A 14793-nucleotide genomic window follows, 5' to 3' on the forward strand; every position below is an offset into this window, starting at 1 on the left:
AGCATTTACAATGCCAGCCCTGGATTAGACATCAGGGTTTGGTGTAAGTTTCTAAAGTCAAGGCCCAAGCCTTCAATAAGTACTATATTCTTAGATTTTGATAAAAGACTCACTGGTGTTCGATTTATACAGAACCAATCCAGAAGAAATCCCTGTTCACCACAAGGCAGGACATGGATGAAACCATCAACTAGATGTTTACCATAGTGACTGTGAGGGAGAGCTTTGATTGCAGTAGTATGTAAATATTTGACTAGGTCTCTTGGATCATCTTGATGGTCACCATGGCAACTATCAGCAACCTCTGCTTCAGATCATGGAAGGAGTATGAGAGTAATGGTATGGTGTTTTCATGTAGTAACTGTAGCCCAAGTGCCCCAGAAAACTTTCCCATCAATTTTCAGAGAATAGCCACTTCTCCTAAGAGACTGTGGTGAGCCTTGTGCTTAATACTGACACTGCTACAGGACAGTGCACTCCTCATGTCTGTTTACACTTCAGAAAATCTTACAAGTATATGTAATGTCAGTGTATCCATTGTCAAAAATCTAGCAGAGTAAGAATGGGTAGTTTTGGAAATTTTACAAATTTGCATATTCATGGCTATATCTTGCTTGCATTATTATTTTTCTGTGTCCTAAAAGTAATGTATCAAGGACACGTGCTTTGCAATGACAGCAGACATTCTCCCCCTGCAGGATAAACCGTGAGGATTTCTTTTCACACAATCCAGAGTACCAGTATCTTGGCTCGACTTTGGTCCCAGTGTGCACATGGTGGACTGGTGGAGTGACAGGAGGCCAGGTCAGGAAGGAAGCAGGTCGAGCTTTGAGTCCTGGTCCTCCATGGTGCCATGGAGTGTCCCCAGGCATTACACTGGACCTGGGCCTAGGAGTTCTCATTCTGAAGAATGAGAACTTGAAGAAGATAATGCCTGCATGCCTTCTTGATCCTAATCTGTGCTTTGAGTGGATATTTTGCATTTTAATAGTGATTATGGACACCTAATAACATGAGGAGCAGCAAGAGCGGGAACCTCATCTTGAAGACACTGAGCTTGGCTCCAGCTCTGCAAACCACCCTCACGTGGTAAAATTCACTATCATTGGTTACATAAATTGGGAACTCTTAATTTTCATGTTTGTGTCTGTGGGATGTATGTATGTGTGTATGTGCGTGTGTGATTTATCCCAACCAATTCATAATATATGTCAAATGCTACAATAGTGATTATTGACACCTTTCACAGATGGGGAACTGAGACACAGTACTGGACAATGGCAGAGCATGCGAATCTCTTTGAGAATTCCTAAACGACTTTGTTGGCTCTTCCTTAAGAAAATAATTTTTAAATTCTTGATTTTGGAGTCCTAATGGCTGCCTTGTTCTTTGCCTCATGTTTGCTTCATAGGCAGCCTCATTGGTATGCAATGTGTTCTTGTTGAGAAATTATTTCTTTGCTCTAGAAAATAGTTAATTCCTAATGTATTTTACACAAAGGGGCAGTGATCCTGGAAAAACTTAAGCTCCATTCTCTGCTTACCAAACCAAGACCCCAACCAGTCAACCAAACAAATCAATAGCACGGCTCATCAATAATCTTTCCCTGTACTGGTCCAATTATGATTGAAAGCAAGAACAGTAGATTAATGTGTATCCTAGGAGGCTAGTGGGACCACTTATATAGTGTCAAGTCATGCAAACCATGCTGAAAAGGAAGCGGCTCGTTGTGGTGACTTGGGGCAGAAGGCTGAGAGCCCCTGCTGGCCGGGGCCACTGTGCACACGCATGCATCCGATGCAGCTACTGGTGTCCCCACTGTATGTGTTGGGTGTGAGATTCAGGGAGCTATACACAGTCTGTATACATTACAAGGAGTCAGCCAGTGACCCCTGCTAAGTGGGTTTGTTAGAAGGGGTCCATATGGAATCCGAAATCCCATCCCCTGTGGATGACAGAGGCATGGACCCACTGGGCGTGAAGGGGTCTGTATCCGTGTCTGTCTCACCCTCAGCCAGGTATCGCTTCTCCCTCATCCAGCTGGATCCACCACTGGGGCCAAACGCATAATCATCTCTATCCTGTGAGATGCTGAAGCCGCTTGGAGACCGCTCCAGCTCCTCATGGTTAACCGACATCAGGGACAGAGGCGTGTCACTGTCCCGCGTGAGGCTGCGTCTCTGCCGCGGCGAGATGTGGTCTGTGTGTGGGCCGTGCAGTTCAGCCTGGGAGTGGAAGCTCACTCGGGAGTCCAGAAGAGTCAAGATAGGCAAGACGGTGGGTCTTTCTACATAGGAGCTTGCGGAGGAAGGAAGGGTGGCTTGGACCTTAGCAGAACTGGGTCCCCCTCTGGGCAAGTTCACGGGGTCATGTGCAAAGAACCCATAGGGGCCAACCTTGTCGATGGGCACCTGGTGGAAGCTGTAGGGAGCGTCAGGGGGCCCTGTCTCGGAATAGTTGCAGATGATGGTTTTCAGGTCTGAATACCTGCTGTCCTCCTTCTTCTCCCCTGCAGCTGGCGAGCTCGTCCCCTTGGCGGGGTAGTACTCTGTGACCTGCACCTGCAGCCGCTCCATGTGCTGCATGTGCATGTCCACCAAGAAGTCCAGCTTCTTCCCCATGTCCTGCACCTGGAAGAGACAAGATCCCGGGAGTCACCGCTCCCTCAGGAAGCGGGAGTGCTGCTACTAGGTAGGAAGGAATACTATAGTTCTTTATTTTTCAGAACAGAGGAGAAGCCTCAAAGTTCTTAACAATAATTATAACCATGTCTAATAATTTAGTTTTTGCCTTCTACTAGCAAGCCCTGTATACATAAAGGGTAATCAAAAAATGCAGTGGGTGTTTCAATTTTTTTTTACATTTGTTATAGTAAAACACACAATGTCATTAATCATTTCAGAATACTCCTTTTGCTTTGAACACTCTTAGCCTATCTTTCATGCCACTTTCTGAAGCAGTTCTGGCAGTCCTCTTTCATGAGTATCTTTACTCATGTCACTCACTGCAGCTGCCTTAATGTTCTGAACTGACTCAAAATTTTTATCTTCCGAGGTCACTTTGGATTTGGGGCGGAGCCAGAAGGTTGCGTGGTGCCAGATGTGGCGAGTAAGGTGAACGAGGATGTATCGTAATGTTTTCATGAACCTGCCTCTCCCCTGGATGGCGCATGACAGCAGCGCCCACTGTGCTAGCGATCACAGCTCAGGACGCGTGCCAAAGAGGACCCTGAGAATTGCTACAGAGAGTGAAAAATAGGGAATAAGTGTGTCAGTACCAACGGGGGCACTTCCAAGGTGAATAAGGGCAATGCGTGTCCTACTGGAATAGACTGTTAAAAATCAAAATACTCACTACATTTCGGCCTGTGTATGACTTTCAATCATTCTAAGCAACCTACACAAGCGCTTTCTGGGCTGGCAGCAGAGATGGTTTGATGGTATGTGTGCACTGGCGCAGGAGTGCTCTTGCTGGCAGTGCTCCAGCCAGGGAATGGGCGTTCTGGATTTGCCATTTTTTTTTTTTTTAGAAGCATATGGATAGTTAGTGTGTATTTCCTACATGGTGACATTAGCCTTGGAGATAAAAGGTCAGGGTGACCGTACAGGGGCTTCTGGAAAGTGGAGGTCCTGCTCACACCTGTGGGCAATGACAGAAGCTGCCTGGACCTTGACTGCCTGAACTGGAAATTTCTCTAGATTTTTGTGTGTGCAAGTACACAAGTTTGCAGTGTGTGTGTGTGTGTGTGTGTGTGTGTGTGTGTGTTTGTAGATATTCTTTCACTGATAAGTCATGGTTCACCAAGAAACACTGCCAGCGGGTGAGGGACTTACCTAACTTGGCAAATGACACTGCAAATAAAACACTGGACCAAGTCATGTCCCAGAAAGGAACACAGTGAACGGTCAACAAATGGCCACCAGTATGAGCTTATAAATGAAAAAAATTTAAAGGGGTGCAGTGTTCTTGACATAATGATGTAGAACAATCATTCAAATGTTCTCTCAGCTCTCCGGCATGGATCCAATTTTGCTTTATGCATAAAATAAAAGGATTGGTATGACTCCTAGAGGGCATTGGTGCTGCCATTCATGTGGTACAAAATCAGGCAGAAGATGCTAGACTATACGCTGCCTTACAGTGGACGTGAGTGGCGAGCCCTGAGGGGTGCTGTGAGAGCGCTTGCTCTCTCCACCCGGAGTGAACTTCGCCCATCACCACACTCCTCAGGCCACCTCACAGAGGCCACCCGCTGACACAGAGATGCAGAGGAAGGGACTCAGGACATGTGACATGGGGGCCACTCCCTAACATTTTTAAGGGACCCCCCTGGGGAATATGATCATGTGGCGCACATTTGTTGATTGTTCATGGTGTCAGTTAATATTCTAGGCAATTCACTTATATAAACTTACTTATTTTCACAACTTTATGAAGCATTAAAATCCCCATATTGCAGATGAAGAAAACTGAGTCTCAGAACAATTAGCTTACACGTGATCACTCAGGCGGTAAAGATGTAACGCCCATTCGCGTCTGTAAAAGCTAAGTTCTGTTACCCAAGTGTTGTCCTTACCTAGGAACAAATGGCACTTGGAAATAAACTCTGTGCATTTGCTTTCTAAGACCTACCTGTCGTTCCACTTTTACAAACTTTCCCATCATGCTTTGGTCTTCCATTTCCGCTGTGGAGGTTCTGGCTACAAATGGTTCATTCCTAAGAAAAAGCCAACAATTGTATGAGCTCCTTGTATCCTTTCTGCTTTCCAAGGTCATTCCAGCTGGGTAGATGATGGCCCATAGTCATGGCCCACAGATCTGCCAAAGCTCATTATCCTGCTAATAAATCTTGGAAGCAACCTCTTCAAGGCTGGCCACAGGGAGGCAGGGCAAGCCACCTCTTCTGGGCTTCAGCGTTGTACATTTCATGCTTAACTCCACTGGAAGGTAACCTGACACAAAATAGGAAGCTACTATCAAGGAGAGTACTTTAAAAATACTTTCTACAGACAGGGTCCCACTAAAATGCCAGAGCTAAGCATGAACAGATGGGTCTCCTGCCACAGAGACCCCCATATGTGGGATGACAAGCAAGTGTCATTGTGCCTGTATAAGGAGGCTTTGGTTTCTATGAAAGTTAACGAAGCACCTAACAGTGCCAAGAGGGTTGAAATCCTTTAGATTTTAAATCTCTTTCTGAAAGAGATCTGCAACCCTGAGCAAGTAGGATGGGCAAGAAGTTGTTTGAGCTCTGAAATTTTTTTCAGTGGGCAAATGTGTTTCATCTTTGTCATTTTGCTAACTATGGAAACATTTTTTAATCTGGAAATGATGCGGAGAACAATGTTTGTGAGAACTGGAGTCAGTCAGATGAGTGCTGCATCTTCTCTCGGGCTAGGCACGGTTAATACCCGCCTCAATTCCAATTAGTTTGGCTATTTTTATACTCTACACACTTGAGAGGTTTCAAGGGGCCTTGTCACTGTTCAAAACCATTCACAATGAGCACTGTCTTGGTAGCTGATTTCTCTATCTCCTAACCTGCCATTCCTGCTGGGTCTCCTGTCTGTCTTTGGCTGCTTGACCTTGAATTAACATAAATGTCACAAACTAGTGAGACTGGGCCGGCCAAATAGCTCAGCAGATTAAAGTGTCTGCAAGCAGGCACAGGAGCCAGGGGTTCAATCCTCAGGCCTGCTGTTCTGGTCCCGCCTCCAGGGCACGCTGAGATGACACTTGAGACTGAGCTTGGTGGCAGGCACCTGTAATCTCAGCACTTGGGAGGCTGTACACAGGTGGATCACTGACTCTGATGTAGTAGTGAGACCCTGAACACCCTTCCCTAAAATACAAACAAAAACAAAAAACAAACAAACAAAAGAACCAAGCTAGTGGTCTACCTGCTACTCGTAGCCTAGCAGTGTTTTCTTCATCCTGCATGGGTTATGAGAACACTCCACACACCATCTCAAAAATAGAGAAAGGAACAAAATATCTGGGCAGTGAGGTTTCCTAAGCAAATGTACTATCTGGAAACCAAGGATGCTCCTCTGCAAGATACAGGAGAACTGAGTAACAGCTCCATCCTTTGTTTGGGGCTGTGGCTTCTAAGCCCCCGGGTCCCCTCAGTCCCTGTTCCATTCCTGAGGCTGAGCGCCAGAGACTTTTTGTCATCATGCAGATACTTTTGCTTCTTTTTTACGGGAGCAGCGTACCCTGCTCCATAAGCCTTTACTCTCATGTATTGACCTTGCTTACCTCAAAGACGTTTGGGAATAAACAGGTATAAATGCAAGCATTGGACTTTCCAAAGGATACTTCCTTGATCAAAACTTTCACATTGTTTGGTGGCAAGCACGCTCTCGGGATTCCAACAATGTCAGGCGTCTGACCTCACCTTGCTTCCTCTGGCTATATCCCAGCAGGGGTATCAGCCAACAAAACCCGCTGACCAGGAATGTCACGTGGTCTGCTAACATAATGCACTCTTCCTTTCTCAACAAAACTCACAAGTTTTGTCTTGCTTTACAATGATAAAATTATATATATATTGTTTTCAAAAGCCATCCTGTTCTAGGAAGACGGTAGGCAGTCTTTTGTACCTTTTAAAGGCCGTGAAGTGAAACCAGCTCCAAAACACTGGTGCCATTTGTGTGTAGGGACCCTCAGTAGGCTTGTGCTCTATGTGATCAAAACCTGCTCACAAACCCTACCTGGGAGACTGCTGGGATGGGTAGGTGAATGCTGTCCCCTTCTGAGACTTCTTATGTTTTGGAGTAGAGGGAGGTCCAGGGGTGAAAATCATATCTATTCTGAAAGAAACAAATGTAAGAAGTATTAAATTGCGTAAAATTTTCTAGCAGGAAAACAAATCCTTCTATACTCCCTTAGTTCAAATTCAGGATTGGAATACATAAAAGAAAAGAAGGATTGAAATACATAAAAGAGAAAGGAAGATCCTCCCTCCCTCTCCCTCCCCCTCCCCCTCTCCCTCTCTCCTTCTCCCCCTCCCCTTCCCTCCCTCTTTTCCTCCCACTCTCCCTCTCTCATCTCTATAGAGACAGATTGAGAGTGAGAGAACTTACAAGGTAGTGTATGATTATTCTTCTGGTCTTGTGGTATTGAGTGCATTTTCTCAGCCCCAGAGGGAGAGGGGCAGATAAACTGCTGAGATGGCATGAGACCTACCCAGTGTTCTTTCTTACAGGAAATGCCATACATACACTGTAGGCCCATCTCATCTTCCATTTCTTTTATCCCTCCCCAAACCCTGTAATTAGGGAGTTTTACTGCCAGGTTCTCGGCTCCTTTTTCAGCTGCGCAGGTCTCTGCTGCTTCCCAGGCATGAGAAACATGGTCCAGGCCTCGCTCTTGCATTCCACTTCTGTTTCTGTGCAAGACTCCAGCTCCCCCTATGTGCTGGAGTCTACAGAATGAAATGCTCCCCACTGTAGTGCAGGATTGCAGAAGGTTGCAGGTGGCAGCGGGGCCATTGAGACAATGCATCCCGAAACAGCCATGGGTGGCTGTCTGCCTCCTGCAAACCTAGATCTGGCATGTCTATTGATAAGGGATACACCCTGCTAAGTTGGCCTTCTGTGCCTGGCCCACTGTAGTGCAGAGTGAAGAGGTATTTGCAGTTAGTCCCCAGGCAGTCAAGCTCTGCCTACAACCCTTAGAAACACATTTTCATGATAAACATAAAAAGATGACAGTGTCAGAATCCATTCTATTCTATGCTCATTGAATTGGCTGGTCCTTCTGGAGTCTGGCATGCCCCCTTCTGTCTCTCAGCAAATTATATTTGCAGAAATAACGGTATGCTGGACTGAACCTTCATTCATGTATCCATTCATGGGGCAGCAAGCACCAGCTCTGTGCCTGCCACGATGAGGAGCAAAGTTGGCATCCAGGTGGGGCATGACTAGGGCATTGTAAGCATATCTGTACTGGGCAGCATCATTAACATCCAATCCCTTCACCATGCCACTCTTGCTAACCCAGCAGGACCCTCCCCCAGTGAAACGTGACAGGCTGAAACCCAGGAAGAACTCAAGTCAAATCTCATTGTGTCAATTCTGCTCCAGGTCTACATCCCCTTTGTAGGGCAATGTATACATGTCATGTATATTTCTGACCTGGGCCGGTTCACCCCTCCTTAGGCAACCTGGTGGTCCCCCGCTCCCGGGAGGTCACCACATTGATGCCGAACTTAGTATGGACACCCGATTGGGATAGCGCACTGCAGCCCAGAACTCCTGGACTCAAGCAATCCTCCCACCTCAGCCTCCCGAGTAGCTGGGACTACAGGTGTGCACCACCATGCCCGGCTATCAAGTATATTTCTGAGGAAACAGTGGATAGAATTTTGTAATTATAGCATATGTTATAGGTATGTGTATTATATAGTATCATAGTAATGTCACAAGGTCTAGGTCGAGCATATTCAATAGATCTTATTGGGACAGTATAGGTACTGCATGTGCACATACATATTGGTACATTACAGGCAACATATTTATATTTGTATTATTTGTATTTATATGTTCTTGACCTTAGTTAGCTGGGTAATTTGGGGCTAGTCTTTTGCCTTTTTAGTTTATTTTCTCTTTAGAACTATGGCAGCTGTTATATATGAAGCATCCAATAGAGAGGTTCTTAGGGACAAGATATGGATGTGCTGAGACTCTAAGTGACAATTAATTGGACACTGACATTAATTTCATATTTTTACAATTATAGATAGTGCTTAAACATTTTGTAATATGGGATAAGAAGTCATATTTAGAATTGGCCAGCTGAACTCAGTTTAGTGGACCCAAGTCTTCTTGAGTATGTCCAAAGTGTCACTGTGGAGACCTGGTGGAACATGCACCTTCTCTCGGCCATCAGGTGCCATCAGGAGGCTGCCTGGGCCTTGGCAATGTCACAGAGCATCTTCACATCCTGAGTGACTGGGTGCTTATTGGCCGTGACATCCCAAGTGCTCAAGGAACATTTTGATGTGTGAAGCTTCTCTGTGCTTTGGATTATTTTTCAACCATTTTCACCTTAAACTCTGCATTCATTGGGTGGGGGATCCTGAGCAGCTGGGTGAGCCCAGGACTCCCAGCCGTGACTGCCTTACCTGGTCTGAAGGTACTTTATCCTGGAAAGCATGTCAAGGTGCCCTGCAGAATACTGTTCAATCACGTCCTTCACGTCATAAGGCCTCAAAGTTTCCTTGAATTTTTTTTTATAGAGACGGAATTGTAGAATTCTGTAAGATAGAGTGGAGGGGTTTGTGCATTGTGAATACAGAGTAATGGAGCTGTACAAGGACACTACAAGGCTAACAAACTGAGGGGCAGGTGAAGAACACAAAGAGAAAACAATTTGATGAGGAGAACTCCTGGGTTTGGGTGGTAGTTTTACCCATCTGAACCTTACCTTGTTGATCTGCCTACTGCTTTTCCTCCAGAACTACCTGCCCCTTCAGTCTAATGACAGAATCGTAGTAGGTTTCTGTTACAAGTATTACTGGAAGCTGGTATTTAGTAAGCATTCATTCCATGCCAGACACTACACACTGTTTTAGGTCCTGTCTCCTAATATATCAATTTCCAAGGATGCGACTGTGGATCAGAGAACTTTCACATCTCCCCAGGGCCAGCTTGCTGGTGATGTCAGAGCTGGACCTCAGACCCGCTCTTCTGTGCTGATAAGGCTTGTGCTCTTAGTCACTGGCATGCTGCTTTCTATTTGAGGACAGCTGATAACATCTCCTCCTCAACAGCCTTTTCAGTATATGGCTTTGAAATCCTATAAAAGTTGATTTCTATCCTCTGAGTTTTATTGGTCCCTTGAAAGATGGGGAACCTCAAATTAGCACAAGAAATCAAAGGCTCACCTCTATCTTTCAGGATCTAAAGTAAGGTCACCCTGATGGCTAATGTTTCTTGAGAAACCCACGTTAGGGACAACTGCTATGGGTATCAGATCAGCTAAAACCAATACCCATGTGAAGAGGCCCCAGACCTTCCTACTTCATACTTGCATGAATCTTTAAGACAGGGCATTTAAAGTTCATCTTCTTTGACCTATCTAGTTCCAGTTGCTAAACACCATTTGTTTTAGCACATTGATTACAACATCAGATTTACTTGATATCTTTCCTGATTTTATAAGCTTGCTTTTTGCCTACTTTCACCTAAGGTAAGAATCATAGGATCAGGGGCCATCACTTCCCATTGCCCAATTTTGAAAGTGAAGTCATGTTGGAACTCAGCCATGCCTACTCACTTATGAACCATCTGTGGCTGCCTTTGCGCTACAATGGTTAGCTGAGTACTTGCAACAGAGACTCATGGACCACAAAGCCTAAGGTATCTGCTACTGACTCGTTGCAGAAAAGGTTTGCCAACCCTGCACTGAGGCATCGATGAAATGGCAAAGTAGGAGAAGACAGCGACCAGAGCATGGAGCATCTCAGTGATACCTGCTTCTCAATCAACCCAGATTTGCTACATGATTTTCTCTCCATGAAACCCTTCAGCTATGTATGGATCCAGGTAGGTGCACCTTCATCTAGCTGTTCTGCCGCATCACACATGATGGTGCCGTGAGCAAACAGGTAAGAGGCGTTGCTGAGGTTCAAGGCTGATAACAGTGCCGCGCTTCCCTGATCTACGGGATTGGGAATCTTGTTGGAAATGAAATGGCTCAGGCTTAGAGAACTGTCCTAGATCCTAGAATTTTCTGTCACCCTTATGAAGTTAGAGGATACCTCTATCTTGATCATGTAAAGTAGTAGCGTACTTTCTTTTCTTAAAGAATTCTGAAGCAAACCACCAGGATGGTTTATGGTTTCCTCCAACACAGACCAAAACAGTGATGATTTTTTAATCTTGTCAAAATGCTAACTTAAAAGGAATATATTGATGGAGATAGGCAGAAGACAAGCTATTTTGAGCAATATTCCTATAAAGAAAAAAGAAAACTCAATGTCAATACACCTTCTGCTCTGACATCCTTGAAAGTAAAAGGTGGTTAAACTCAGAAAAGAGTGTGACAAGTGAACCTAGGCTAGGAGACCATGGGAGCATTTCTATGAACAGGGAAGTAACAGTCTCCCAGGAAGAAATACTGTTTTAAAATAGCACCCTGCCTAGAGTAATCAGCCCCCTTGGATCTGACTCAGGGTTACTGGAGGAGATTCCTGTACCCCGCAAATCCAAGAATACCTTATAAGCTTTGTTCTGGGACAGTTAAACTAGGGTCTATGGAGGCTCCAGGTGGGGAGGGGAGTCCTTACCTGACGGCTCTGATGGCAGCCTTCAGGGTGGGGATCATATCTTCTATGATGAAGTCATTCCCATAGCCCCTGTCTTCCCCCATGGGGTCACCAGTTCCAGCATCTGGGAGGGTGACAAGCGTATCAGTAGCACGCCATGGCACAATGAAAGACTCAGGAATCCACTGCTGGGTTATAGCTTCTAAGTCCCGCAGTCTTTATTTTTGCTCTGTAGAATCACACCACAGCCAGCAGCTGGGACACTACAACCCTTTCTTAGCATCTATAATTTATGAAGTCAAAGCCAGAGGTGTGAGCAGCTGTGGTGAAGGGACAGGAAGGAGGTGAGGCGAGTGCTGCACACCCCAGGTATCAGCAAAAGGCACAGGGGGAAGCCTCAGCGTCAGCAGGTCTGAGCTGGGACTCTTGTTCTGTCAGTCTCTACCCTGGGGATGTTGGAAGGTCCCTTCCAACAGATGTTGGAGAGGACTGAGAGACCCTGCGAGGGTCAAGAGAAAGGGTGGCCTCAGATACCAAAGCTGCTGCTTTCCTGCTTGCCCTCCCTCATCCCAAGCGAAGGAGACACATGCAGCCACTGTCTCATAGCCCCTCAACCTCAGAGTGCCTTCTTGACCCTTTCCACATAGTGGGGGAGCCAACGCACCCATATCCAGGTGGCTTGCTCTTAGCTCCGCTCTGTCCTCCAATTTGACTTCCCAGGACCACATTTAGAGCAGTGGTGAAGTGTCCCAAAGCTCCTTGGGGAGGTTTATGTGAAGCATGAGTGACCCCGGCCCAGGGAAGCAGGTCGCTTGGGAGCCTACGAGTCATGGATATATCACTGGTACCTCCAGGCCAGGGGACATAAGTAAGGTAAAGTGAGCAATCGGTCCAGGCAGGGAAGAGAGAGGCTGTGCCATGGACTCCAGAGCTCTTTGATGGGCAGAGGAGAGGTGAGGAATATGGAGAGCTCAGGAGAAGGCTAAGCAGAGGAGGCAGGGTGAGGGGGAAGGATCTGGAAGTTACCTTCAGAGCTCTGCCAGAAAGCGTAGGCTTTCATGCGGAAGGCGGTGCGGAAACGCTCTTTATTGTTTAAGCCAACTGGCTTTGGTTCTTTAGAAGGACTTTCTTCTATGGCATCTACATTCAGAGGGGTAAATAGCTTTCCTTTAGTATTGCTACCACGAGGATTAGAAAGGCGAACCCGATCCAAGAGACCCAGCTTTTGGCTACAAAATAAGCAAAAGTGAACAATTTTCCTCCTTCAGTGCAGGCTCTTGTAATTCCCCATCCCTCCATAAAGACTCACACATTGTCCTCCAAGGGTGGGAACTGCACACCCACAGAGCTAAATCTGACTTAGCAGATTGGGATTGGACAGAGAGCAGTTCAAATCTTAGCTCAACCGTGTAGTAGCGATTAAATTTTAGGCAGGTTTCTGAACTTCTATCTCTTCACACGCTTAAGTGGAGCTTAAAAGAGATATTGCATACATCATACAGGTTTCTGAACTTCTATCTCTTCACACGCTTAAGTGGAGCTTAAAAGAGATATTGCATACATCATACATAGCAATCTCCCCCGAGGCACACGGTTTTAGCTACTTGCTATCAACCACTGTCTCAAAATATTACTTGGTGCAGTGAGGAAGTGAGATATTTTGTGAGGCATAGCAAGTGCATGTTCACATAACTTTAATCCTAGTTAGCTATAATTATTATTGTTATTATTAATATTTTACTAATTTATAAATTAAACTTTGTCTTAGGTATCTACACATAGAAAAAATACAGTATAAATAGGATTCTGTGCTGTCTTTTGTATTATGCATCTCTGGGGGCTTGGAATGCAGCCCTGTGGGTATGAGGGAGTCCTGGAAAGTGCCTCACTCACAGCAGGATGCTGCAAAGATTGGGTCCTTTTTTGTGTCCCTCTACTTCACATCAACAATCGCCTGTCTTTCCCTTTTACTATTTCTTCATGATGCCAGACTCAGAGGAATCCTTGTCAAATGCCCTCAAACAGAACTGAGTGACATAAATGACACAAGACCGTCACTGTTAGCCTGCTGTCCCCAAACGGATCCCAATAAGCAGAATCTAGGTCTATGAGCTTTGGCTGGAAATATTACATCTTGAAGTTATTAAGCTCTAATTAAAATTTAGGGCTCTTTTAATAACACACACGGACAACAAACTTCATCCATTTCCTAATGTCTGCCATAGCTTGTATGTAGATGTCCCCCCAAAGCCTCATGTGGTCATAGTTGGGGCTTTTTAGAGGTGCTGGATCTGGGTTGTGTGGTTCTGGGATAAAAGATGTGATGCTGGGATTGATTCATGCTGAGATGCTAGGCTTAAAACTGCCGCTCCTTGGGTCTGAGTGGTACATGCCTTAAGGGTGCGTAGCCTGGATAAGACACAAGGGACAGGGCTACTGCTTGATGTCTTCTGCTTTCTGCTTGTCGTGGACTATTTCTCCCCTGCCATACCTTCTTGCCTGAAGCCAGCCAGCTATGGACTGAAACCTCTGAAAACTGGGAGTCAAATAAACCTTTCTTTGTTTAACTTGGAGTGTCAGATGTTTTGTCTGAGCAATGTGAACAGTAACCAAAACAACGTCTGTGACGGTCCACAGTGGAAACTGTAGATAATTTCATATTCGGTCATCTCAGGGTATTGTTTATGCTCATCGCTCTTCAGCTTTATGGGAGCATTCAACCCTCCAATACGTTTTGCCATTAAGTTCATTGCTAAGAAGCACATAGCTAACAACATCTCAAATTTTGAAGTATATTGATAATTCTTTTTCAACTCAATCAGGTTTTATTTCAATTGTATATTACATTTTTTATTCCACATTATTACTTTGAGGAGTACATGCTCCTTTTCACCCTGCTAACAGGGTCTCAGCACAGACAAAAATAGTTAATAATAACTGCAGTGTAAGTTGCCATTGCAGCAAAAATCAGTTGCCCCAGCACTTGAAGCCATATCTTCCCTTCCCATCGGGCTGATGTAGGGGAATCTGTGACCCAGTGGCCTTATGGGTACTACGGGGATGAGTTGCTTATCTGCTTATCTGGTTGTGATGAGGGCGAGTTTGCCAAACATTTTGCATACAGCCAGACACACAGTAAGGGCTCCATAAATATTAATTTCTTTCCTCTATTTCTCAACTTCTGTGCCCTGACTTGGACACAGGTGCAGAACTTTCCAGAGAGAGCCACATTGTAGTTTTTTGCACGTCAGTAGATTGTGTTCCATAACTCACCCCCCACCGCCCCACTCTGGGCACACAGTAGGTACTCAGGATTTGTGAGCAAAAAGAGAGGATGAGTGGCTATGGGTGGTCTAATCAGTTCTGTGTGGGTCTAGAATGATTCAGGATTTTCTGAAGAACTTGTCTGCTTCTGGTAGCCACGTGTTTCAACCAGTGCAGAAATTGTGTTGGATCCTCAGAGGTGAGAGAATGCATTTCCTGCCAAGCAGATGCCCTGCGCTCTTGAAGTACTATGTCCT

At 45.4% G+C, this 14793-nt stretch overlaps 1 protein-coding gene across 1 annotated transcript in view; it reads right to left on the reverse strand.

Moving 5' to 3' along the window:
* Positions 1–1654: 1654 nt before the first annotated feature.
* Positions 1655–14793, reverse strand: part of Kcnq3 (potassium voltage-gated channel subfamily Q member 3) — a 366059-nt gene continuing 352920 nt past the window's right edge. The window contains exons 10-15 of the mRNA XM_004642481.3: positions 12299–12501; positions 11294–11396; positions 9128–9259; positions 6714–6812; positions 4633–4717; positions 1655–2630 (exon numbers count right to left, since the gene is read on the reverse strand). Coding sequence (XP_004642538.2) covers positions 1896–2630; positions 4633–4717; positions 6714–6812; positions 9128–9259; positions 11294–11396; positions 12299–12501 — 1357 coding nt within the window. The 3' untranslated portion in view covers positions 1655–1895. The remainder of the gene's footprint in view (positions 2631–4632; positions 4718–6713; positions 6813–9127; positions 9260–11293; positions 11397–12298; positions 12502–14793) is intronic.

This window comes from Octodon degus, unplaced genomic scaffold (assembly GCF_000260255.1).
Source record: "Octodon degus isolate 3935 unplaced genomic scaffold, OctDeg1.0 scaffold00154, whole genome shotgun sequence".
Classification (NCBI taxonomy): Eukaryota; Metazoa; Chordata; class Mammalia; order Rodentia; family Octodontidae; genus Octodon; species Octodon degus.